This window comes from Pristiophorus japonicus, chromosome 4 (assembly GCF_044704955.1).
Source record: "Pristiophorus japonicus isolate sPriJap1 chromosome 4, sPriJap1.hap1, whole genome shotgun sequence".
Lineage (NCBI taxonomy): Eukaryota > Metazoa > Chordata > Chondrichthyes > Pristiophoridae > Pristiophorus > Pristiophorus japonicus.
Window position 1 is genome coordinate 163,608,211 of NC_091980.1, and position 26,351 is coordinate 163,634,561.

The window sequence follows — 26,351 nt, forward strand, 5'->3', positions numbered from 1 at the left end:
TCTGACTCCCGTCACAAGAAGGGCCTTGAATTTCCTTCGTACTTGCGCACAGAGATATGGGTAACCGGGGTACTAAACCGTCGCAGAATTTTGTGCATAAGTGAACTACGATCGTAAGTGCAATATGCCCAAATCACCTCAATCTTTTATCGCCGTCTATCAAACCCTCTGCCCAAAAGCATTTCAATCCGTAAACCTGGCCCTGCCCCAGGTTACAGAGCCCCATTACAAGCTTCCTGCAGTTACATTTGGTCCGCAGTTACAGAGCCCCATTACGAGCCCAGGGGCTCTCTTGAAATTACAACCAGGTTTGCAGGTAAGGCGGGTAATTTTTCAGTTTTATTGCAAATTTTTGTGCATTTAAAAAAAGTTATCTTCTCTGCGACATGTTCTGCATTTTCTGTTTCTTTGAAAACATTTTTATGGTGTATGTCATGGAACTCACTGTCAGAAAGGGTGGTAGAGGCAGAAACCCTCACCATTTTTAAAAAGTACTTGGCTGTGCAGTTGGAAGTGCCGTAACCTACAGGGTTACAGACCAAGAGCTGGAAAGTGGTATTAGTCGGGAAAGCTCTTTGTCGGCCGGCGGGAACACAACGGGCCCAAAATGGCCTCCTTCCATGCTGTAACTTTCTATAATTCTATGATTCTGTGAAGTCACCTTAATGGTTCAAAAGCTTCCCCGATTACAGGCTATTAAGCATGCTGTGCCTGATGTGCATGAATGATGGTTAAATCACTTAATACGTTAATTTTCATACTGATAGAAGAACTATATGGTGTGAGTTGAGCCCTTGTTGTGTTCACTCATTTATGCCCATTTTACATTTGCATGTATTCTAATCAGACTCTCAATAATTTTGAGTGTAATTTGACATTGGCAGAATGGGCACTGGAGTGGGCGCATTTTTGGGTCTAACCTCTGGGTTGCACCCATGGTGGAAGCTCCAAGCTAAGATATTTTCTGTTGCTGGGAGAGTCATTCTGTAGATTGGAAGTAACTGGTTTTCTTTATCTTTTGTCAAACCCTTTGTTTTGAAGTGTGAGAGACTAGAATCTCTGGAGGAGCCAAGCGACTTAGGTGTCCATGTACACAAATCACTAAAAGCTAATGCATAGTTACGAGAAGCAATCAGAGAGACTAATGGTATGTTAGCTTTCATTAAAGGAGAGGAAATTATACTTCAGCTGCATAAAGCTTTCATCAGACCCCATCTGCAGTTGTGTGTTCAGTTCTGGGCACCGCTCCCCCGGAAGGATATATTGCCCTTGGAGTGGGGGCATCACAGTTTCACCAGAATTATACCAGGGCTAAAACGATTAAACTGTGAGGACATGTTCTATAAATTTGAGCTGTAATCCCTTGAATATAGGAAATGATGGGGTGATGTGATCGAGGTATTAACGATGATTAAATAATTTGATAGGGTAGATAAAGAGAAACTATTTGCTCTGGTGGGGGAGTCCAGAACAAGGTGGGGGGGGGGGGGTAACTTTACAATTCGTGATAGGCCATTCAGGAGTCAAATTAGGATGAAATAGTCACACAAAAGCTCGTAGAAATCAAGAATGTGGTGCTATGAGAAATGGCCCTTTCAAGACTAAGTTAGATAGATTTTTGTTAGCGAGGGTTATAAAGGAATATGGAGCACAGGCGGGAAAATAAAGTTGAGGTGCAACTCAACCACGATCCAAGTGAATGTCGGCGTAGGCCCAAAGGACTGAACGGCCTTCTCCTGATCCTATGGGACTGAGAATCTGATGAGAGGTCAGCGGGAGGCTGGGAATGTGAGAGAGGAGAGCGGGAGGCTGGGAATGTGAGAGAGAGCGGGATGCTGGGAATGTGAGGGAGGTTAGCGGGAGGCTGGGAATGTGAGAGAGGAGAGCAGGAGGCTGGGAATGTGAGAGAGGTCAGTGGGAGGCTGGGAATGTGAGGGAGGTCAGCGGGAGACTGGGAATGTGAGAGAGGTTAGCGGGAGGCTCGCAATGTGAGGGAGGTCGGCCGGAGGCTGGGAATGTGAGAGAGGTCAGCGGGAGACTGGGAATGTGAGGGAGGTCAGCGGGAGACTGAGAATGTAAGGGAGGAGAGCGGGAGGCTGGAAATGTGAGGGAGGTCGGCGGGAGGCTGGGAATGTGAGGGAGGTCAGCGGGAGACTGGGAATGTGAGGGAGGTCAGCGGGAAACTGGGAATGTGAGGGAGGTCGGCGGGAAACTGGGAATGTAAGGGAGGAGAGCGGGAGGCTAGAAATGTGAGGGAGGTCAGCGGGAGGCTGGGTATTTAAGTGGTGCAGGAGATTTGGAGCCCGTGAGAGGGGAATGGGAACAAGGTCTCTGCAAATCGGAAATGGAGGAGTGAATAGGAAACCAAGAAGTATGAAATTAGGGAATGAGAGGCTTTAGGGAGGGTGGAACTTAAAACAATCACTATCACTAAAGAAGTAGTACTCAGTAAAATAATGGGACGAAAGGAGGACAAGTCCCCTGGACCTGGTGGCTTGCATCCTAGGGTTTTAAAAGAAGTGGTTGCAGAGATAGTGGATGCTTTGGTTGTAATCTACCAAAGTTCCCTGGATTCTGCGGAGGTCCCAGCAGATTGGAAAACCGCAAATGTAACTCCCCTATTTAAAAAAGGAGGCAGACAGAAAGCAGGAAACTATAGACCAGTTAGCCTAACATCTGTCATTGGGAAAATGCAGGAGTCCATTATTAAGGAAGCAGTAGCAGGACATTTGGAAAAGCATAATTCAGTCAAGCAGAGTCAGCATGGTTTAAAAAAAGGGAAATCATGTTTGACAAATTTGCTGGAGTTCTTTGAGGATGTAACACGCAGGTGGATAAGGGGGAGCCAGTGGATGTGGTGTAATTGGATTTCCAGAAGGCATTTGATAAGGTGCCACATGAAAGGTTACTGCACAAGGTAAAATTTCACGGGGTTGGGGGTAATATATTCGCATGGATAGAGGATTGGCTAACTAATAGATAACAGAGAGTCGGGATAAATAGGTCATTTTCCGGTTGGCAAACAGTAACTAGTGGGGTGCTGCAGGGATCGGTGCTGGGGCCTCAACTATTTACAATCTATATTAATGACTTGGATGAAGGGACTGAGTGTAATGTAACCAAGTTTGCTGATGATACAAAGATAGGTGGGAAAGCAAGTTGTGAGGTGGACACAAAAAATCTGCAAAGCGATATAGACAGGTTAATGAATGGGCAAAAAATTGGCAGATGAAGGAGAATGTGGGAAAATGAGGTTATCCACTTTGGCAGAAAAATTAGAAAAGTAAATGATTATTTATATGGAGAAAAATATCAAAGTGCTGCAGTACCGAGGTACCTGGGGGTCCTTGTGCATGAAACACAAAAAGTTAGTATGCAGCTACAGCAAGTAATCAGGAAGCCACCTTTTAGGGGGAGATAAAAAGATTTTTGAGCGATAGGGGAATAAAAGGTTATGGGGAACGGGCAGGGAAGTGGAGTTAAATCCATGATTAAATCAGCCATGATCTTAATAAATGGCGGAGCAGGCTCGAGGGGCCAAATTGCCTGCTCCTGCTCCTGTTTCTTATGTTCTTATGTTCCAGGTCAGGGATGTTATGTCTTGAATAAAGAGTCAGATTGCATATTGCCAGCACAAAGTAGGGTGTGACCATAGTCCTTTATTACAGATCTCCAGCCTGTGAGGCCTCCTTATATACAGGTGCTCCCAAGGGATTGTGGGATCCCTTGGGACTCCAGGGGATAAGCCTTCTGGTGGTTAGACATGGCATTTACAGGTTTACATACATAACAACACTCCCCCCCCACCAAAGTCAATAGTGTAACTATTTACAATGTGAGTCGATCTGGGGCCTTCCTTTCCCTGGTTGATCGCCTTGGTGCAAATGCTGGTTTTGGTGAGTCGTTTGTTGGACCCTCGCCAGGCTATTGTGCAGCTGACCTTGCTGGGCTGCTGGGGGTGGTGAGTCCTGCTGGGTTGCTGTGGGTGATGGGTTCTACTTCGTGGTCAACCGCTGGGTCGGTTGCCACTTGGATGTATGTTGGAGGATCGAAAAAGGTGGAGTCTATTGTGAGTTGTTCTGAGTTTGGTTTGGTCCAAGTGTTTCCTGCAGGTGAGTGCATTTGAGAATTTCACCAAAAACACTCTACTCCCCTCTTTGGCCAAAACAATGCCAGGAAGCCACTTGGGACCTTGTTCAAAGTTCAACACAGGATCATTTATGTCAATTTCACGTGACACATTTGCGCGATCATGATATGATCCTGTTGAAGCCGTCTGCTCTCTGCCTGTTCATGTAGATCAGCATGTACAAATGAGAGCCTTGTCTTTAGTGCCCTTTTCCTGAGCAGTTCAGCGGGAGGGACCCCAGTGAGCGAGTGGGGTCTTGTGCGGTAACTAAGCAGGACTTGGGATAAGCGAGTCTGCAGTGAGCCTTCAGTTACCCTTTTCAAGCTCTGCTTGATTGTTTGAACTGCTCATTCTGCCTGACTGTTGGACGCTGGTTTCAACGGGGCAGATGTCACATGTTTGATCCCATTCCGGTCATGAACTCCTTGAACTCGGCACTGGTAAAGCATGGCCCTTTGTCACTTACAAGGATATCAGGCAGGCCGTGCTTGGCAAACATAGCCCGTAGGCTTTCAATGGTGGCAGCGGATGTGCTTGCCGACATTATCACACATTCAATCCATTTGGAGTACTCATCTACAATCACTAAGAACATTTTTCCCAAGAATGGGCCTGCATAGTCAACATGGACCCTGGAGCACGGTTTGGAGGGCCTGGACCATAAACTTAGTGGCGCCTCCCTGGGTGCATTGCTTAACTGTGGACATATATTACATTTGTGCATGCAAGACTCTAAGTCTGCAACAATACTAGGCCACCACACATGGGATCTGGCTATCGTTTTCATCATTACGATGCCTGGGTGGGTGCTGTGGAGATCACTGATGAAAGTGTCCCTGCCCTTTTTTGGCACCACTACCCGATTACCCCATAGGAGGCAGTCTGCCTGTATAGACATTTTATCTTTGCGCCGCTGGTACGGCTTTATTTCCTCCTGCATCTCTAACGGGACACTAGACCAACTCCCGTGGAGCACACAGTTTTTTTTACGAAGGACAGTAAGGGGTCCTGGCTCGTCCAGGTTCTAATCTGTCGGGAGGTAACAGGTGATTGCTCACTCTTGAATGTTTCCATTACCATGACTAAATCTGCGGGCTATGCCATCTCCACCCTTGTGGTGGGCAATGGCAACCTACTGAGAACATTGGCACAGTTTTCTGTGCCTGGCCTGTGGTGGATGGCATAGTTGTATGCGGACAATGTGAGCGCCCATCTCTGGATACGGACCAATGCATTCGTATTTATCCCCTTGCTTTCAGAAAAGAGGGATATAAGCTGCTTATGGTCACTTTCCAATTCAAATTTGAGCCCGAACAATATTGATGCCTTCTCTTTACCCCGTAAACACATGCTAATGCTTCTTTTTCGATCATACTGTAGGCCCTCTTGGCCTTAGAGTGACATCTGGATGCATAAGCAATGGGTTGCAATTTCCCAAATTCATTAGCTTGTTGCAATACACACCCGATCTCTTATGATGACGTATCACATGCTAGTACCAAACACTCACATGGATCATACAACACAAGCAATTTGTTTGAACATAACAGCTTCCTAGCTTTCTCAAAGGCATTTTCTTGGCTTTTACCCATTCATCTCCTTTACGCAGTAAAGAGTGCAGGGGTTCTAACAATGTGCTAAGGCCCGGTAAGAAGTTACCAAAATAGTTCAGGAATCCTAGAAATGACTGCAGCTCCATCACGTTCTGTGGTCTCGGTGCATTCTTGATTGCCTCCGTTTTCGAATCGGTGGGTCTGATGCCGTCCGCTACGATTCTTCTCCCCAGGAAATCCACTTCAGGCACCAGGAAAACGCACTTCGAGCGTTTTAGCCTGAGCCCCACATGAGTAACCAGACAAAGAAGCTCCTCCAGGTTCTGCAGGTGCTCGACGGTGTCCCGACCTGTAACCAAGATGTCGTCCTGGAAGACCATGGTGTGCGGGACCGACTTCAGCAAGCTTTCCATGTTCCTCTGGAATATCGCCGTGACCGATCGAATCCCAAAAGGGCATCTGTTGTAAATGAAGAGATCTTTGTGCATGTTGATGCAGGTGAGGCCTTTCGATGATTCCTCCAGCTCCTGCGTCATGTAAACTGAGGTTAAGTCCAGCTTCGTGAATGTTTTCCCTCCCGTCGGCATCGCAAATAGGTCGTCTGCCTTCGGTAGCGGGTACTGATCCTGCAGTGAGAAATGATTGATAGTTACTTTATAATCACCACAGGCTCTGATGGTGCCGTCTCCCTTGAGGACTGGAACAATCGAACTGGCCCACTCATTGAATTCGATCAGCAAAATGTTGCCTTCTCATTGCAGCCTGTCCAATTCGTTCTCCACCCTCTCTCTCATCATGTAAGATATTGCTCTCATATTGTGAGGGATGGGTCGCGCCCCCAGAATCAAACGGATCTGCACTTTTGCTCCTTGGAACTTTCCGATGCCTGGTTCGAACAGCGAGGGGAACTTGTTTAGCACCTGGGCACATGATATGTCGTCGACGGGCGAAAGCGCTCGGACGTCGTCCTAGTTCCAGCGTATCTTTCCCAGCCAGCTCTTGCTGAACAGTGTGAGGCCATCGCCCAGTACCACCCAGAGTGGTAACTTGTGCACCGCTCCATCGTAGGAGACCTTTACAGTAGCAATTCCTTTCTGTACATTCTCAGTTTAGTATGAATGGGCCTTGCTGCACCACAATTTATCCAAAGACTTTTTGCTCATTATGGACTGGCTTGTGCCCGTGTCCAGCTCCTTGGACACCAGGAGTCCATTTAATTCAACCTTCAGCATTATCGGGGAACACTTTGTAGTAAATGTGTACACCCCATATACCTCTGCCTCCTTGGCTGAGGCTGTGGTTCATCGCGTTCCGCCATGGATCTGTCCTCCTCAGCAAAATGGTGGTTTTCTGGATTAGCAGGGTTTGCAGCTCGCCTGCACATGCGATAGAGGTGTCCCATTGTTCCACAGCCCTTGCAAACATGAATGGAAACGATGATCACCCCCGCACCACCAACAAGGTGTGAATGACCTTGTATTCACCACCCTTGATGGTGGACTCTGAGTCATCTGCAGATGTGCAGCTGCAGGTGTGTAATTACTACCCTGTACATTTTGATTCGAAAACAACATTGTTCACAGTACTTGCAGCAGCACTCGTGTGCTGAGAATTTTTTTTGGTATTGTCACTAGTGGCTATAATCGCGATGGCTTTATTCAAGGTTGGGGTCTCTGCAGTCAAAAGTTTGCAAAGTATTACTTCATGGCCAATGCCAAGTACAAAGAAGTCCGTAAGCATGTGCTCCAAGTGTCCTTCAAATTTGCAATGTCCTGCAAGGTGCCTTAGTTCGGTGACGTAGCTCGCCACTTCCTGGCCTTCAGACCTCTTGTACGTGTAGAACCGATACCTCGCCATCAGAACGCTTTCCTTCGGGTTTCGATGCTCCTGCACCAATGTGCACAACTTATTGTATGACTTGTCTGTGGGTTTCGCTGCAGCGAGCAGATTTTTCATGAGGCCATTCGTTGGTGCCCCGCAAACGGTGAGGAGAATCGTCCTTCGTTTGGCAGCATTCGCTTCTCCTTCCAGCTCGTTGGCCACAAAGTATTGGTCAAGTCGCTCCATGAAGGTTTCCCAATCATCTCCCTCCGACAATTTCTCCAGGATGCCCACGGTTTTCTGCATTGTTGTGGTGGGGTTCGTCATTTGTATTTCATCGCCAGTTGTTCTGTCTTGAATAAAGAGTCAGGCTGGGTACTGCAAGCTCAAAGTACGGTGTGATCGTAGTCCTTTATTACAGATCTCAGAGTGTCCCTCCAGCCTGTGAGGCCTCCTTACGTACAGGTGCTCCCAAGGGATTGTGGGATCCCTTGGGACTCCAGGGGATAAGCCCTCTGGTGGTTAGATATGGCATTTACAGGTTTACATACATAACAGGGGACAAGTAAGTTGGAAACCTAACTGACAGAAACATAAGCCTGAAAAAGGGGACTGTGAATCTGGAAGGCGGAGCATGGTGTGGGAAACTGGAATTGCGGGAGAGGGGAGTGGGAGACTGAGGAACGAGAGTAGGATTCAGGAGGGTCTGAGACAAGGGAGAATTGACAGGGGAGCAGACCTGTGCCAGGAGCAGATGAATGGCTCCCAGAATAAACTGAAGTAACATCCGTCACAATGACATATAAGATGGGTGGACACATGGAAGATGCAATTCAATGCAACGATGTGTGAGGTGATACATCTTGGTAGGAAGAATGAAGACAGACCATACACACTAAATGGTATAATTTTAAAGGGGGTGCAAGAACAGAGAGACCTGTGGGTCTTTGTGGACAAATCTTTGAAGGTGGCAGGACAGGTTTACAAAGCAGTTAATAAAGCATATGGGATCCTGGGCTTTATAAATAGACATAGAGTACAAAAGCCAGGAAGTGATGCTAAACCTATATAAAACCCGAGTGCAGCCCCAGCTGAAGTATTGTGCCAATTCTAGGCAACACACTTTAGGAAGGACGTGAACGTTTTAGAGAGGGTGCAGAGAGATTTACTAGAATGGTTCCAGGGTTAGTGGATTACAGTTACGTGGATAGACTGGAGAGGCTGGATTTGTTCTCCTTGGAGCAGAGAAGACAAAGAGAAGATTTGATAGAGGTGATTAAAATTATGAAGGTTTAGATAAAGTAAATAAAGAGAAACTGTTTCCAATGGTTGGTGGGTCGATAACGAGAGGGGACAGATTTAAGGTGATTGGCAAAAGAGCCAGAGGCGACATGAGGAAGTAACTATTTCACGCAGCGAGTGGTTAGGTTTTGGAATACACTGCCTGATAGAAACATAGAGACATAAAAACATAGAAAATAGGAGCAGGAGTAGGCCATTCACCCTTCAAGCCTTCACCACCATTCAATAAGATCATGGCTGATCATTCACCTCAGTAAACCTTTCCTGCTTTCTCTCCATACCCCTCGATCCCTTTAGCCGTAAGGACCATATCTAACACCCTCTTGAATATATCCAATGAACTGCCATCAGCAATTCTCTGCAGTAGGGAATTCTACAGGTTCACAACTCTCTGAGTGAAGAGATTTCTCCTTCTCCTCATCTCAATCCTAAATGGCTTACCCCTTATCCTTAGACTGTGTCCCCTGGTTCTGGACTTCCCCAACATCAGGAACATTCTTCCTGCATCTAAACTGTCCAGTACCGTCAAAATGTTATGTTTCTATGAGATCCCCTCTCATCCTTCTAAACTCCAGTGAATACAGGACCCGTCGATCCAGTCTCTCCTCATAGGTCAGTCCTGCCATCCCGGGAATCAGTCTGGTGAACCTTTGCTGCACTCCCTCAATAGCAAGTATGTCCTTCCTCACATTAGGAGACCAAAACTGAACACAATATTCCAGGTGAGGCCTCACCAAGGCCCTATACAACTGCAATAAGACCTCCCTGCTCCTGTAGTCAAATCCCCTAGTTACGAAGGCCAACATACCATTTGCCTTCTTCATCGCCTGCTGTACCTGCACGCCAACTTTCAATGACTGATGTACCATGACACCCAGGTCTCGTTGCACCCCGCCTTTTCCTAATCTGCCACCATTCAGATAATATTCTGCCTTCGTGTTTTTGCCACCAAAGTGGATAACCTCACATTTATCCACATTATACTGCATTTGCCATGCATTTGCCCACTCACTCAGCAACAGAGCAGAATGCCGCACCACCATAGTTGCCCGGGAACTCAGACGTTTTGACATTGACATCGCCACCCTAATCGAGACCCGGTAGGCAGGGGAAGGCCAGTTGAAGGAACATGGTGGAGGCTACACCTTCTGGAAAGGGAAACCAGAGGCAGAACGCCGCCTTCATGGAGTCAGCTTTGCCGTCAAGAATGAGCTGGTCTATCGCCTCAAAGACTCCTCCTGTGGGGTTACCAAACGCCTCATGACCCTTCGCCTTACCCTATCTCGGAACCAATGTGCCACAGTCATCAGTGCATACGCCCCTACACTCGATTCAACGGACGAGGCTAAAGAGGGATTTTATTCCAACGTCGAGACATCCTTGTCCCGTATCCCCATGCGTGACAAATTGATCCTCCTGGGTGATTTTAATGCCAGGGTTGGAAAAGACACAGCCCTCTGGGGAGGCGTGATTGGCAGGGAGGGGGTAGGGAAAGCCAACTCCAGTGGTACCCTACTCCTGACAAAATGTCTAGAACATGAACTCCTCATCACCAACACCCTGTTCCACCAGAGGGACAAATAAAAGACATCGTGGCAACATCCTCGCTCCAAATACTGGCACCTGCTTGACTATGCCATCATCCGAGCCAGGGATCACAAGGCTGTGCGCATCACCGGCGCCATGACAGGAGCTGACAACTGCTAGACGGACCACTGCCTACTCCGATCCATCATCAACATTAACATTGCCCCAAAGCAGAGGGGACAGCAGAAGCAGTTCCGCAAAAAAGTTAATGCCGGGGCACTGAGAGACCCAGCTAAGAGAGCCCTATACAGCCAGCGCCTCACAGCCAATCTGGCGTGCCTTGATGACCCTTAGATGCTGAATCCCCATAGCGCTTGGTCTGCCCTCCAGGCCTCTATAACCAGTGCCTGTGAAGAGACACTTGGTCACTCAACCAGAAAACACCAGGACTGGTTTGAAAAAATGATCAGGAGATCGAAGAACTAATAGATCGCAAGCACAGAGCATTTCTGAGCCTCAAGCAACAGCCCAACTCGGGAGCTGCAAAACATTACAGACGGCTCAAGGCTCAGGTCCAACAAAAAACTTGGGACTAAAAGAGCAGGTGGTGGATGGAGAAAGCACAGGAGATACAACAACTGGTCGACAGCCACGATATGCGAGGATTCTTCAACCATGATTTCCCTTTCATAAATCCATGCTGACTTGGACCGATTCTGTCACTGCTTTCCAAATGGGCTGCTATTTCATCTTTAATAATTGATTCCAACATTTTCCCCACGACTGATGTCAGGCTAACCAGTCTATAATTACCCATTTAATCTATCCCTCCTTTTTTTAAAAGTGGTGTTACATTAGCTACCCTCCAGTCCATAGGAACTGATCCAGAGTAGATAGACTGTTGGAAAATGTTCACCAATGCATCCACTATTTCTAGGGCCACTTCCTAAAGTACCCTGGGATGCAGACTATCAGGCCCCGGGGATTTATTGGCCTTCAATTCCATCAATTTCCCGAACACAATTTCCTGCCTAATAAGGATTTCCTTCAGTTCCTCCTTCTCACAAGACCTTCGGTCCCCGAGTATTTCCGGAAGTTTATTTGTGTCTTCCTTCGTGAAGACAGAACCAAAGTATTTGTTCAACTGGTCTGTCATTTCTTTGTTCCCCAATATAAATTCACCTGAATCTGACTGCAAGGGACCTACGTTTGTCTTCACGAATCTTTTTCTCTTCACATATCGATAGAAGATTTTGCAGTCAGTTTTTATGTTCCCTGCAAGCTTTCTCTCATCAAAGAACTCACTTTGGGAGTGGAAAAAAATCCTCCTCAATTCCGAGGGACTGCCTATGATGATGATGATGATGATGATGATGATGACATCCTCAAAAAATTCCAGAATATTTGTCAAGCATGATTTCCCTTTCATAAATCCATGCTAACTTGGACCGATCCTGTCACTGCTTTCCAAATGCGCTGCTATTTCATCTTTAATAATTGATTCCAACAATTTCCCCACTACTGATGTCAGGCTAACTGGTCTATAATTACCCGTTTAATCTTTCGCTCCTTTTTCTATTTTCCCCCTCCTAATTAAACTTTGTCCTCCTCTGCTGAATTCTACAGTTCTCCCAGTCCGCAGGTTTGCTGCTTTTTCTGGCCAATTTATATGCCTCTTCCTTGGATTAAACACTATCCTTAATTTCCCTTGTTAGCCACGATTGAGCCACCTTCCCCATTTTATTTTTACTCCCACAGGGATGTACAATTGTTGAAGTTCATCCATGTGATCTTTAAATGTTTGCCATTGCCTATCCACCGCCAACCCTTTCAGTAACATTTGCCAGTCTGTTCGAACCAATTCACGTCTCATACCATCGAAGTTACCTTTCCCCAAATTCAAGACCCTAGTCTCTGAATTAACTGTGTCACTCTCCATCTTGATAAACAATTCCACCATATTATGGTCAATCTTCCCCAAGGACCTCGCACAACAATATTTCTAATTAGTCCTTTCTCATTACACATCACCCAGTCGAGGATGGCCAGCCCTCTAATTGGTTCCTCGACATATTGGTCTCGAAAGCCATCCCTAATACACTCCAGGAAATCCGCCTCCACCGTATTGCTACCAGTTTGGTTAGTCCAATCTCTATGTAGATTAAAGTCACCCATGATAACTGCTTTATTGCACGCATCCCTAATTTCTCATTTGATGTTGCCCCCAATTTCACTACTACTGTTTGCTGGTCTGTACACAACTCCCACTAGCGTTTTCTGCCCTTTGGTATTCCACAGCTCCACCCATTTAGATTCCACATCATCCAAGCTAATGTCCTTCCTTCCTATTGCGTTAATTTCCTCTTTAACCAGCAATGCTACCCCACCTCCTTTTCCTTTCTGTCTATTGTTCCTGAATGTTGAACACACCTGGATGTTGTGTTCCCAGTCTTGGTCACCCTGGAACTATGTCTCCCTGATGCCAATTACATCATATTCATTAATTGCTGCCTGTGCAGTTAATTCATCCACCTTATTTTGAATACTCCTCACTTTAAGGCACAGGGCCTTCAGGCTTGTCTTTTTAACACACTTTGCCCCTTCAGAATTTTGCTGTACTGTGGCCCTTTTTGATTTTTGCCTTGGGATTCTCTGCCCTCCACTTTTACATTTCTTCTTTCTATCTTTTGCTTCTGCCCCCATTCTACTTCCCTCTGTCTCCCTGCATAGGTTCCCATCCCCCTGCCATGTTAGGTTAACCCCGCCCCAACAGCACGAGCAAACACTCGCCCTCGGACATTGGTTCCTGTCTTGCCCAGGTGCAGACCGTCTGGTTTGTACTGGTCCCACCTCCCACAGAACCGGTTCCAATGTCCGAGGAATTTGAATCCCTCCCTTCTGCACCACTCCTCCAGCCACGTATTCAACTGAGCTAGCTTGTGATTCCTACTCTGACGAGCATGTGGCACCAGTAGCAATTCTGAGGTTACTACCTTTGAAGTCCTACTTTTTAATTTAATTCCTAGCTCCCTAAATTCAGCTTGTAGGACCTCATCCCGTTTTTTTACCTATATCGTTGGTACCTATTTGCACCACAACAACTGGCTGTTCACATAAGAACATAAGAATTAGGAACAGGAGTAGGCCATCTAGCCCCTCGAGCCTGCTCCGCCATTCAAAAAGATCATGGCTGATCTGGCCATGGACTCAGCTCCACTTACCCGCCCTCTCCCCATAACCCTTAATTCCCTTATTGGTTAAAAATGTATCTATCTGTGATTTGAATACATTCAATGAGCTAGCCTCAACTGCTTCCGGGCAGAGAATTCCACAGATTCACAACCCTCTGGGAGAAGAAATTCCTTCTCAACTCAGTTTTAAATTGGCTCCCCCGTATTTTGAGGCTGTGCCTCCTAGTTCTAGTCTCCCCGACTAGTGGAAACAACCTCTCTGCCTCTATCTTGTCGATTCCTTTCATGATTTTAAATGTTTCTAGAAGATCACCCCTTATCCTTCTGAACTTCAACAAGTAAAGACCCAGTCTACTCAATCTATCATCATAAGGTAACCCCCTCATCTCCGGAATCAGCCTAGTGAATCGTCTCTGTACCCCCTCCAAAGCTAGTATATCCTTCCTTAAGTAAGGTGACCAAAACTGCACACAGTACTCCAGGTGCGGCCTCACCAAAACCCTATACAGATGCAGCAGGACCTCCCTGCTTTTGTACTCCATCCCTCTCGCAATGAAGGCCAACATTCCATTCGCTTTCCTGATTACCTGCTGTACCTGCAAACTAACCTTTTGGGATTCATGCAAAGGACCCCCAGATCCCTCTGCACCGCAGCATGTTGTAATTTCTCCCCATTCAAATAATATTCCCTTTTCCTGTTTTTTTTTCCAAGGTGGATGATCTCGCATTTTCCGACATTGTATTCCATCTGCCAAACCTTAGCCCATTCGCTTAACCTGTCTAAATCTCTTTGCAGCCTCTCTGTGTCCTCTACACAACCCGCTTCCCCACTAATCTTTGTGTCATCTGCAAATTTTGTTACACGACACTCTGTCCCCTCCTCCAGGTCATCTATGTATATTGTAAACAGTTGTGGTCCCAGCACCGATCCCTATGGCACACCACTAACCACCAATTGCCAACCTGAAAAGGACCCATTTATCCCAACTCTCTGCTTTCTGTTAGCCAGCCAATTCTCTATTCATGCTAATACATTTCCGCTGACTCCGCGTACCTTTATCTTCTGCGGTAACCTTTTGTGTGGCACCTTATCGAATGCCTTTTGGAAATCTAAATACACCACATCCATCAGTACACCTCTGTCCACCATGCTCGTTATATCTTAAAATAATTCCAGTAAATTAGTTAAACATGATTTCCCCTTCATGAATCCATGTAGCGTCTGCTTGATTGCACTATACCTATCTCGATGTCCCGCTATTTCTTCCTTAATGATAGCTTCAAGCATTTTCTCCATTACAGATGTTAAACTAACCGGCCTATAGTTATCTGCCTTTTGTCTGCCCCCTTTTTTTAAACAGAGGCATTACATTAGCTGCTTTCCAATCCACTGGTACCTCCCCAGAGTCCAGAGAATTTTGGTAGATTATAACCAATGCATCTGCTATAACTTACGCCGTCTCTTTTAATACTTAGGGCAGGGAAAATGGAGTATGAGAAGAAGCTTGCAGGGAACATTAAGACGGATTGCAAAAGTTTCTATAGGTATGTAAAGAGAAAAAGGTTAGTAAAGACAAACGTAGGTCCCCTGCAGTCAGAATCAGGGGAAGTCATAACGGGGAACAAAGAAATGGCAGACCAATTGAACAAGTACTTTGGTTCGGTATTCACGAAGGAGGACACGAACAACCTTCCGGTTATAAAAGGGGTCGGGGAGTCTAGTAAGGAGGAGGAACTGAGGGAAATCCTTATTAGCCGGGAAATTGTGTTGGGGAAATTGATGGGATTGAAGGCCGATAAATCCCCAGGGCCTGATGGACTGCATCCCAGAGTACTTAAGGAGGTGGCCTTGGAAATAGTGGATGCGTTGACAGTCATTTTCCAACATTCCATTGACTCTGGATCAGTTCCTATGGAGTGGAGGGTAGCCAATGTAACCCCACTTTTTAAAAAAGGAGGGAGAGAGAAAACAGGGAATTATAGACCGGTCAGCCTGACATCGGTAGTGGGTAAAATGATGGAATCAATTATTAAGGATGTCATAGCAGTGCATTTGGAAAGAGGTGACATGATAGGTCCAAGTCAGCATGGATTTGTGAAAGGGAAATCGTGCTTGACAAATCTTCTGGAATTTTTTGAGGATGTTTCCAGTAGAGTGGATAAGGGAGAACCAGTTGATGTGGTATATTTGGACTTTCAGAAGGCGTTCGACAAGGTCCCACACAAGAGATTGATGTGCAAAGTTAGAGCACATGGGATTGGGGGTAGTGTACTGACATGGATTGAGAACTGGTTGTCAGACAGGAAGCAAAGAGTAGGAGTAAATGGGTACTTTTCAGAATGGCAGGCAGTGACTAGTGGGGTACCGCAAGGTTCTGTGCTGGGGCCCCAGCTGTTTACACTGTACATTAATGATTTAGATGAGGGGATTAAATGTAGTATCTCCAAATTTGCGGATGACACTAAGTTGGGTGGCAGTATGAGCTGCGAGGAGGATGCTGTGAGGCTGCAGAGCGACTTGGATAGGTTAGGTGAGTGGGCAAATGCATGGCAGATGAAGTATAATGTGGATAAATGTGAGGTTATCCACTTCGGTGGTAAAAACAGAGAGACAGACTATTATCTGAATGGTGACAGATTAGGAAAAGGGGAGGTGCAAAGAGACCTGGGTGTCATGGTACATCAGTCATTGAAGGTTGGCATGCAGGTGTAGCAGGCGGTTAAGAAAGCAAATGGCATGTTGGCCTTCATAGCAAGGGGATTTGAGTACAGGGGCAGGGAGGTGTTGCTACAGTTGTACAGGGCATTGGTGAGGCCACACCTGGAGTATTGTGTACAGTTTTGGTCTCCTAACCTGAGGAAGGACATTCTTGCTATTGAGGGAGTGCAGCGAAGGTTCACCAGACTGATTCCCGGGATGGCGGGACTGACCTATCAAGAAAGACTGGGCTTGTATTCACTGGAGTTCAGAAGAATGAGAGGGGACCTCATAGAAACATTTAAAATTCTGACGGGGTTAGACAGGTTAGATGCAGGAAGAATGTTCCCAATGTTGGGGAAGTCCAGAACCAGAGGTCACAGTCTAAGGATAAGGGGTAAGCCATTTAGGACCGAGATGCGGAGGAACTTCTTCACCCAGAGAGTGGTGAACCTGTGGAATTCTCTACCACAGAAAGTTGTTGAGGCCAATTCACTAAATATATTCAAAAAGGAGTTAGATGAGGTCCTTACTACTAGGGGGATCAAGGGGTATGGCGAGAAAGCAGGAATGGGGTACTGAAGTTGAATGTTCAGCCATGAACTCATTGAATGGCGGTGCAGGCTAAAGGGCCGAATGGCCTACTCCTGCACCTATTTTCTATGTTTCTATGTAATACCCTGGGATGCATTTCATCAGGACCAGGGGACTTGTCTACCTTGAGTCCCATTAGCCTGTCCAGCACTACCTCCCTAGTGATAGTGATTGTCTCAAGGTCCTCCCTTCCCACATTCCCGTGAGCAGCAATTTTTGGCATGGTTTTTGTGTCTTCCACTGTGAAGATCGAAGCAAAATAATTGTTTGAGGTCTCAGCCATTTCCACATTTCCCATTATTAAATCCCCCTTCTCATCTTCTAAAGGACCAACATTTACTTTAGTCACTCTTTTCCTTTTTATATATCGGTAAAAGCTTTTACTATCTGTTTTTATGTTTTGCGCAAGTTTACTTTCGTAATCTATCTTTCCTTTCTTTATTGCTTTCTTAGTCATACTTTGCTGTCGTTTAAAATTTTCCCAATCTTCTAGTTTCCCACTAACCTTGGCCACCTTATACGCATTGGTTTTTAATTTGATACTCTCCTTTATTTCCTTGGTTATCCACGGCTGGTTATCCCTTCTCTTACCACCTTTCCTTTTCACTGGAATATATTTTTGTTGCGCACTATGAAAGAGCTCCTTAAAAGTCCTCCACTGTTCCTCAATTGTGCCACTGTTTAGTCTATGTTCCCAGTCTACTTTAGCCAACTCTGCCCTCATCCCACTATCGTCCCCTTTGTTTAAGCATAGTATGCTCGTTTGAGACACTACTTCCTCACCCTCAACCTGTATTACAAATTCAACGATACTGTGATCACTCATTCCGAGAGGATCTTTTACTAGGAGATCGTTTATTATTCCTGTCTCATTACACAGAAGCAGATCTAAGATAGCTTGCTCCCTTGTAGGTTCTGTAACATACTGTTGTAAGAAACAATCCCGTATGCATTCTATGAATTCCTCCTCCAGGCTACCCCGTGCGATTTGATTTGACCAATCGATATGTCGGTTAAAATCCCCCATGATTACTGCTGTTCCTTTTTCACATGCCTCTATTATTCCCTTGATTATTGTCCGCCCCACCGTGAAGTTATTATTTGGGGGCCTATAAACTATGCCCGCCAGTGACTTTTTCCCCTTACTATCTCTAATCTCCACCCACAATGATTCAACATTTTGTTCATTAGAGCCAATATCATCTTTCACAACTGCCCTAATATCATCCTTTATTAACAGAGCAACACCACCTCCTTTCCCTTCTTGTCTATCCTTCTGAATTGTCAGATACCCCTGTATGTTTAATGCCCAGTCTTGGTCACCCTACAACCACGTTTCTGTAATGGCCACCAAATTAGACCCATTTGTAATGATTTGTGCCGTCAACTCATTTACTTTATTTCGAATGCTGCATGCGTTTAGGTAGAGTGTTTTAATACTAGCTTTTAAACCATGATTTTTAGTTTTGACCCCTCCTGCAGCCCCTTTATCTTCATACATATTGTCCCTTCCTATCACCTTGTGGTTTACACTTACCCCAGTGCTACTCTGATCTGTTGCCTCCTGCCTTTTGCATTCTTTCTTGGGGTCCTGTTTATCTGAGCTCTCACCCACTCTAACCAGCTCAGAGCCCTCTCCTGGGTTCCGAATACTCCTCGCATTGAGGCACTGAGCTTTCAGGCTTGCCTTTTTATTACACTTTGACCTTTTAGAATTTTGCTGTACATTGGCCCTTTTTGTTTTTTGCCATGGGTTTCTCTGCCCTCCACTTTTACTCATCTCCTTTCTGTCCTTTGCTTCTGTCTCCATTTTGTTTCCCTCTGTCTCCCTGCATTGGTTCCCATCCCCCTGCCATATTAGTTTAACTCCTCCCCAACAGCACTAGCAAACACTCCCCCTCGGACATTGGTTCCGGTCCTGCCCAGGTGCAGACCGTCTGGTTTGAACTGGTCCCACCTCCCCCAGAACCAGTTCCAATGCCCCAGGAATTTGAATCCCTCCCTGCTGCACCACTGCTCAAGCCACGTATTCATCTGTGTTATCCTATGATTCCTACTCTGATTAGCACATGGCACTGGTAGAAATCCTGAGATTACTACTTTTGAGATCCTACTTTTTAATTTAGCTCCAAGCTCCTTAAATTCGTCTCGTTGGACCTCATTCCTTTTTTTACCGATGTCGTTGGTACCAATGTGCACCACGACAACTGGCTGTTTTCCCTCCCTTTTTAGAATGTCCTGCACCCGCTCCGAGACATCCTTGACCCTTGCACTTGGGAGGCAACATACCATCCTGGAGTCTCGGTTGCGGCCGCAGAAATGCCTATCTATTCCCCTTACAATAGAATCTCCTACCATGATAGCTCTCCCACACTTTTTCCTGCCCTCCTGTGCAGCACAGCCAGCCACGGTGCCTGGACTTGGCTGCTGCTGCCCTCCCCTGATGTGTCATCGCCCCCACCAGTACCCAAAACGGTCTATCCGTTTTGGAGGGGGATGATCACAGGGGACCTCTGCACTACCTTCCTTCCACTGCTCTTCCTGCTGGTCACACATCCCCGATCTGGTTGTGTAACCTTCACCTGCGGTATGACCAACTCACTCAACGTGCTAATCATGATAGGATGGTGGATACAGATTCAATAGTAAACTTCAAAAGGGAATTGGATAAATGAAGGAGTAAAAATTGCAGGGATACGGGGACGGAGCGGGGGAGCAACACTAACTGGATTGCTCTTCTTAAGAGCCGGCAGAAACTCGATGGGCTGAATGGCCTCTTTCTGATGTGTATTAATCTGTGATTCTCTGATTGCTTCTACTTTTAAACCTAAGCATGACTTAAATTTCCATTATTATCCATAAGTAATTTTATACAACATGGGTTCTAAAATCTATGGGCAGGAACTGACTGGATCCTCACAATATGTAGAATTAATGAGTTCATTCAATATTCAAAATGTCAGCAGAGTTAATGTGCTCTTCATCAGACCCTTTTATCTTGTCAACTTAACCTTCCCAGGATTTGACACTTGCCCCGGGAAAGCTGTTGTGAAGACATGAAGGCCGTCCTTTTTCTCCTCCTTGTCATTCTCAATATTGAGCAATCCTCCAGTCTTGGTTCTGATGGTAAGTGACGATTCCATCATATTCTTGCACTTTGTTTACTTTATTGAATTCAAACTGGGGTAACTAAGATATTGGACAAACTGTGCAGATCAGGTTGGATTGTGGTGTGTACAGTTTGATCCTTTCTCAGTCTGGCTGTCCCCTATTCCCCAGAGCTAGGAAGAGATGTACAGCCCAGGGATCCTGCTCCCCCTGCAATTCCCGTAGGATATTCATCTAAATGTCGTTGGACAAAACAAAGATATATTTAGTACCATTGGATACAGCGAGACACAGAGTGAAAGAGACAGAAGGAGACACAGAGAAAGAGAGAGAGGAACAAAGAGAGATACCGAGAGAGACACAGCGAGAAAGAAGAGGCAAACAGAGAGAGAGAGAGAGGGACAAAGAGAAACACTGAGAGGTTTGGCTCCCAAGAGATGAGCTGCACGACATTCGCTTGTCTGATTCACACTGGAAGAATCACCAATTCAGCAATGTACCAGAGGCTGGTGGTGCCTCTGAGCTGCATCGTAACATAAATCTCTGCCTTCATTCTCACTTCTTTCTGTCCTTCTGTCCGTGTGGCTCTCTTCCTGTCTGTCTGCATGTGTGGCTCTGTCAATCTAGTACTGAATCTTTCTCCCAGCTCTTACCCGCTCACTCTGTCTCTCTCTCTATTTCTCTGATTCTAAGTCTATCTTTCTGGCTCTGTCTGTCTCCTTCCCCCTCTTTGTATCTCTCTTCTTTCTGTCACACTGTGTCTGTGTTTTTGTCACGCTGCCTCTCTCTATCATTTCCTTTCCCTCTCTCTGTCTGTGATGTCTGTTTCTTTCTTTCTGTCTCCGTCGGCTTTTCTGTTTTCCTTTCTCGTCATCTGTGTGTCTTCCTCTCCCTCTCTATCTTTCTCCCTGTACCTCATACCTCTTTTAATGGTTCCCTGATTGTCTGACTTTTTCTCTTTCACTCTGTGTTCATCCAAATATCTATCCCTCTCAGTGTTTCTCTTTGTCCCTCTCTCTCTCTCTGTGTTTGCCTCTGTCTCTTTCTCGCTGTGTCTCTCTCGGTATCTCTCTTTGTTCCTCTCTCTCTTTCTCTGTGTCTCCTTCTGTCTCTTTCTCTCTGTGTCTCGCTGTATCCAATGGTACTAAATATATCTTTGTTTTGGTTTGCAGATGAAATTGACTTTGCAAAGCATGATGTTACAATTGTCAATATAGCTGGAAACTTCGAGTTAAATAGCTTCAATAATTTATCCAGGAGCTGCAGGGAACTCAAAGAGAAACATCACATCACCCAAGGTAAATGTTTTCATTTTTCATACAGCCTCTATTTGATCCAAAAGACAATGGCCTCGAGATGAACTCCCTCTCCCCAACCCCACCCAACGACAGGCAGGAGAGGGTCAGGATGGGGCTTCAAGATTTAAACATGGGGAACTGGAGATGTTCGCTGATGATTGCACAGTGTTCAGTTCCATTCGCAACTCCTCAGAAAATGAAGCAGTCCGTGCCCATGTGCAGCAAGGCCTGGATGACATTCAGGTTTGGGCAGATAGGTGGCAAGTATTATCAGTCAGGAAATTATGTTAGGGAAATTGATGGGATTGAAGGCTGATAAATCCCCAGGGCCTGATAGTCTGCATCCCAGAGTACTTAAGGAAGTGGCCCCAGAAATAGTGGATGCATTGGTGATCATCTTCCAACAGTCTATCGACTCTGGATCAGTTCCTGTGGACTGGAGGGTTGCTAATGTAACACCACTTTTTAAAAAAGGAAGGAGAGAGAAAACGAGGAATTATAGACCGGTTAGCCTGACATCAGTGGTGGGGAAAATGTTGGAATCAATTATTAAAGACGAAATAGCAACGCATTTGAAAAGCAGTGACCGGATCAGTCTAAGTCAGCATGGATTTATGAAAGAGAAATCATGCTTGACAAATCTTCTAGATTTTTTGAGGATGTAACTTGTAGAGTGGACAAGGGAGAACCAGTGGATGTGGTGTATTTGGACTTTCAAAAAGCTTTTGACAAGGTCCACAGAAGAGATTGGTGTGCAAATTTAAAGCACATGGTATTGGGGGTAATATATTGATGTGGATAGAGAACTGGTTGGCAGACTGGAGGCAGAGAGTCGGGATAAACGGGTCCTTTTCAGAATGGCAGGCAGTGACTAGTGGGGTGTCGCAGGGCTCAGTGCTGGGACCCCAGCTATTTACAATATACATCAATGATTTAGATGAAGGAATTGGGTGTAATATCTCCAAATTTGCAGATGACACTAAACTGGGTGGCGGTGTGAGCTGTGAGGAGGATGCTAAGAGGATGCAGAGTGACTTGGACAGGTAAGGTGAGTGGGAAAATGCATGGCAGATGCAGTAAAATGTGGATAAATGTGAGGTTATCCACTTTGGTGGCAAAAACATGAAGGCAGAATATTATCTGAATGGCGGCAGATTAGGAAAAGGGGAGGTACAATGAGACCTGGGTGTTATGGTACATCTGTCATTGAAGGTTGGCATGCAGGTACAGCAGGCGGTGAAGAAGGCAAGTGACATATTGGCCTTCATAGCTCGGCGATTTGAGTGTTGGAGCAGGGAGCTCTTACTGCAGTTATACAGGGCCTTGGTGAGGCCTCACCTGGAATATTGTGTTCAGTTTTGGTCTCCTAATCTGAGGAAGGATGTTCTTGCTATTGAGGGAGTGCAGCGAAGGTTCACCAGACTGATTCCCGTGATGGCAGGACTGTCATATGAGGAGAGACTGGATCGACTGGGCCTGTATTAACAGGAATTTAGAAGAATGAGAGGGGATCGCATTGAAACATATAAAATTCTGATGGGACTGGACAGGTTAGATGCAGGAAGAATGTTCCCGATGTTGGGGATGTCCAGAACCAGGGATCACAGTCTAAGGATAAGGGGTAAGCCATTTAGGATCGAGATGAGGAGAAACTTCTTCACTAAGAGAGTTGTGAACCTGTGGAATTCTCTCCCGCAGAGCGTTGTTGATGTCAGTTCGTTAGATATATTCAAGAGGGAGTTAGATATGGCCGTTATGGCTAAAGGGATCAAGGGGTATGGCCAGAAAGAAGGAAAGGGGTACTGAGGTGAATGATCAGCCATGATCTTATTGAATGGTGGTGCTGGCTTGAAGGGCTGAATGGCCTACTCCTGCACCTATTTCCTATGTTTCTATGTAAGTAAGATTTGCACCACACAAGTGTCAGGCAATGACTAACTCAAACAACGGGAGTCTAACCACCTCCCCTTGACATTCTACAGCATTACCTGTGGTGTTTGCAGGCACTGTCGGAATGACTCCACGAGGTAAGTTATTGCACTTGAACTGTAGTCCATTTATTGCAGCTCCTGAATGAGGTTACAGTAAGGTGGGCTCCCTTTTATACCTGGTCACCTGCAGTGTACAGGTGATCTCTAGGTCTCCACCTGTTGCACCCTCTGGTGGTACAGGCATATTGTATACAGTGTAAAGATACATTCATTGGTCTTCTGTAACTGTATATTGAGTGTACAGGGTATATACATGGTATTACAGTCTTGCCCCTGGGGTGCAGGTGCAGGTGGGTGAGGACGCTATTTCCAGAGTCACTGGACTGTGTCCAGGTTGTCTGATGCCGGCGCTGCACCCCCTCCAGCTGGGTGAGCTCGAGTCGCTCCCTTGACTGGGTCTCGGGGCCTTTGCCATTGCCTCGTGGTGGAAGAACCACAGGAATGTGTGGCCTCCCTGTTCTCCTTTGAGGGCTGCAGGGTCTCCCTGCTGCCCTTCAGCAGTAGTGGGAGCCTGGGTCATCCCAGGCCCTCTCGGGAGCGCTGGAGTTTGCTGGCCTCTTGCTCCCTGTGCTGGTCCTGGTGACCAGTGAGGGAGGGCCGATCTGGGGCAGGGTGCCAGCAGTGGTGCCTGTGCTGATCGCTGGCCCTGCAGTGGGTAAGTTCCCACTGTGTGTGGCCACGCTCCCTGGGGCATCACCTTGGTCCCGGCGGTGCAGGCTACATGATTGGGTAGCCCGTTGGACCTGGATGCTTCAAACGGGAGATCCCCCTTGGTTTTGTCGGTGAGCATCTTGAACCCGGCATCACACATTATTCCATCGTTTACATTCATGATACATTGGCTCCGATCGCTTTCAGGTACGAGTTTATGTTTGTCAATTACTTCTTTACACTCAATTACATATTTTCCCTGTATATTATCAGCATCGCTGTCAATGTTACATTTAGATACTTGTGTTCATCAATTACACCTTTTCTGCGTATCCTACCGGCATCGCTGTTCAACGGTATAGTTAAATACTTGCATTTGTTAATTACATGTCTCACTTTAGTATCACGGCATCTCTGTACAAAAAGTGGAACTGTCCCTTTAATTGTTCTGGGTTGCTGGTCTCCTTTAAGAAGGCCTTGCAATCATTACCACAATCCGGTTCGCTGCTCGGTATCACGTGTTGCTCCCTCAACGCTGCCCCTCGTGGTCTGGTTGCAGCCATCTTGATTTCAGGAACTTCGCCTCGTGGTGCGGACGCCATCTTTTCACTCTCCTCGAGGCAGGCTGAGGTGATCCTTCTCTCCCCTAGAGGCGGAGCAGGGAGATCGAGGCGGCCGACAAAAGGCCCAGCATCGAGGAGAGGCTCGGGAGTTCGGGAGTCGGTGGGAGACGGAGCGGGGAGATCGAGGAGAGGCTCGGGAGTTCGGGAGACGGAGCGGGGAGATCGAGGAGAGGCTCGGGAGACGGAGCGGGGAGATCGAGGAGAGGCTCGGGAGACGGAGCGGGGAGATCGAGGAGAGGCTCGGGAGTTCGGGAGTCGGTGGGAGACGGAGCGGGGAGATCGAGGAGAGGCTCGGGAGTTCGGGAGTCGGCGGGAGACGGAGCGGGGAGATCGAGGAGAGGCTCGGGAGTTCGGGAGTCGGCGGGAGACAGAGCGGGGAGATCGAGGAGAGGCTCGGGAGTTCGGGAGTCGGCGGGAGACCAGCTGGTGCAGCTGCAGCAGGGAGCCAAAAAAGTAGTAGAAATAAATTGAAAGGTGACGTCACAGCCAAGTGAGTAAGTGATTGGCTCGTGATTGTTAAGTAGTTTTTCTTTTTCTTTTCTATATCAGTAAGTAACATTTGGCATTGTTGTTGCCAAATTAAGTTTATCTCAGGGTTAAGACATGGCAGGACAGTTCGGACATGTGTTATGCTCCTCCTGTACTATGTGGGAAGTCAGGGACGCTTCTGGTGTCCCTGACGACTACGTGTGCAGGAAGTGTATCCACCTCCAGTTCCTGGCGGACCACATTGCGGCACTGGAGCTGCGAGTGGATTCACTCTGGAGCGTCCATGATGCTGAGAATGACGTGAATAGCACATTTAGCGAGTTGGTCTTACCGCAGGTACAGGGTCCACAGCCAGATAGGGAATGGGTGACCAATAGGAAGAGCAGTGGAAGAAAGGTAGTGCAGGGGTCCCCTGCGGTCATCCCCCTGCAAAGCAGATACACTGCTTTGGGTACTGTTGAGGGGGATGACTCATCAGGGGAGAGCAGCAGCAGCCAAGTTCATGGCACCGTGGGTGGCTCTGCTGCACAGGAGGGCAGGAAAAAGAGTGGGAGAGCTATAGTGATCGGGGATTCGATTGTTAGGGGAATAGATAGGCGTTTCTGCGGCTGCAACCGAGACTCCAGGATGGAATGTTGCCTCCCTGGTGCAAGAGTCAAGGATGTCTCGGAGCGGGTGCACGACATTTTGGAGGAGGAGCGTGAATAGCCAGTTGTCGTGGTGCATATAGGTACCAGCGATATCGGTAAAAAATGGAATGTGGCCTTACGTGACGAATTTAGGGAGTTAGGAGCTAAATTAAAGAGTAGGACCTCAAAAGTAGTAATCTCAGGATTGCTACCAGTGTCACGTGCGAGTCAGAGGAGGAATCGCAGGATAGCTCAGGTGAATACATGGCTTGAGGAGTGGTGCAAGAGGGAGGGATTCAAATTCCTGGGACATTGGAACCGGTTCTTGGGGAGATGGGACCAGCACAAACCGGACGGTCTGCACCTGGGCAGGACCAGAACCAATGTCCAAGGGGAAGTGTTTACTAGTGCTCTTGGGGCAGAGTTAAACTAACATGGCAGGGGGATGGGAACCTATGCAGGGTGACAGAGGGAAATGAAATGGAGGCAGAAGCAAAAGTTAGAAGGGAGAATAGTAAAAATGGAGGGCAGAGAAACCCAAGGCAAAAAACAAAAAGAACCACATTACAGCAAAATTCTAAAGGGGCAAAGTGTGTTAAAAAGACAAGCCTGAAGGCTCTGTGCTTCAATGCGAGGAGTTTTTGGAATAAGGTGGATGAATTAACTGCGCAGATAGCAGTTAACTCGATGATGTAATTGACATCACGGAGACATGGCTCTTGGGTGACCAAGGCTGGGAACTCAACA

General features: G+C 46.7%; 1 protein-coding gene across 5 annotated transcripts in view; it reads left to right on the plus strand.

Annotated features, from left to right (window-relative positions):
• The window catches only part of LOC139263148 (intelectin-1-like), an 88,483-nt gene that overhangs the window by 21,782 nt on the left and 40,350 nt on the right, over positions 1–26,351 (plus strand). For 3 of the 5 annotated variants that reach the window (XM_070878773.1, XM_070878775.1, XM_070878776.1), the window contains 2 exons: positions 19,835–19,941; positions 21,096–21,221. In XM_070878773.1, the coding sequence (XP_070734874.1) occupies positions 19,872–19,941; positions 21,096–21,221 (196 nt within the window). In that variant the 5' untranslated portion in view covers positions 19,835–19,871. Of the gene's footprint in view, positions 1–15,018; positions 15,069–19,834; positions 19,942–21,095; positions 21,222–26,351 lie in introns of those variants that run through there. The other 2 variants (XM_070878774.1, XM_070878777.1) reach the window with 2 other exon arrangements.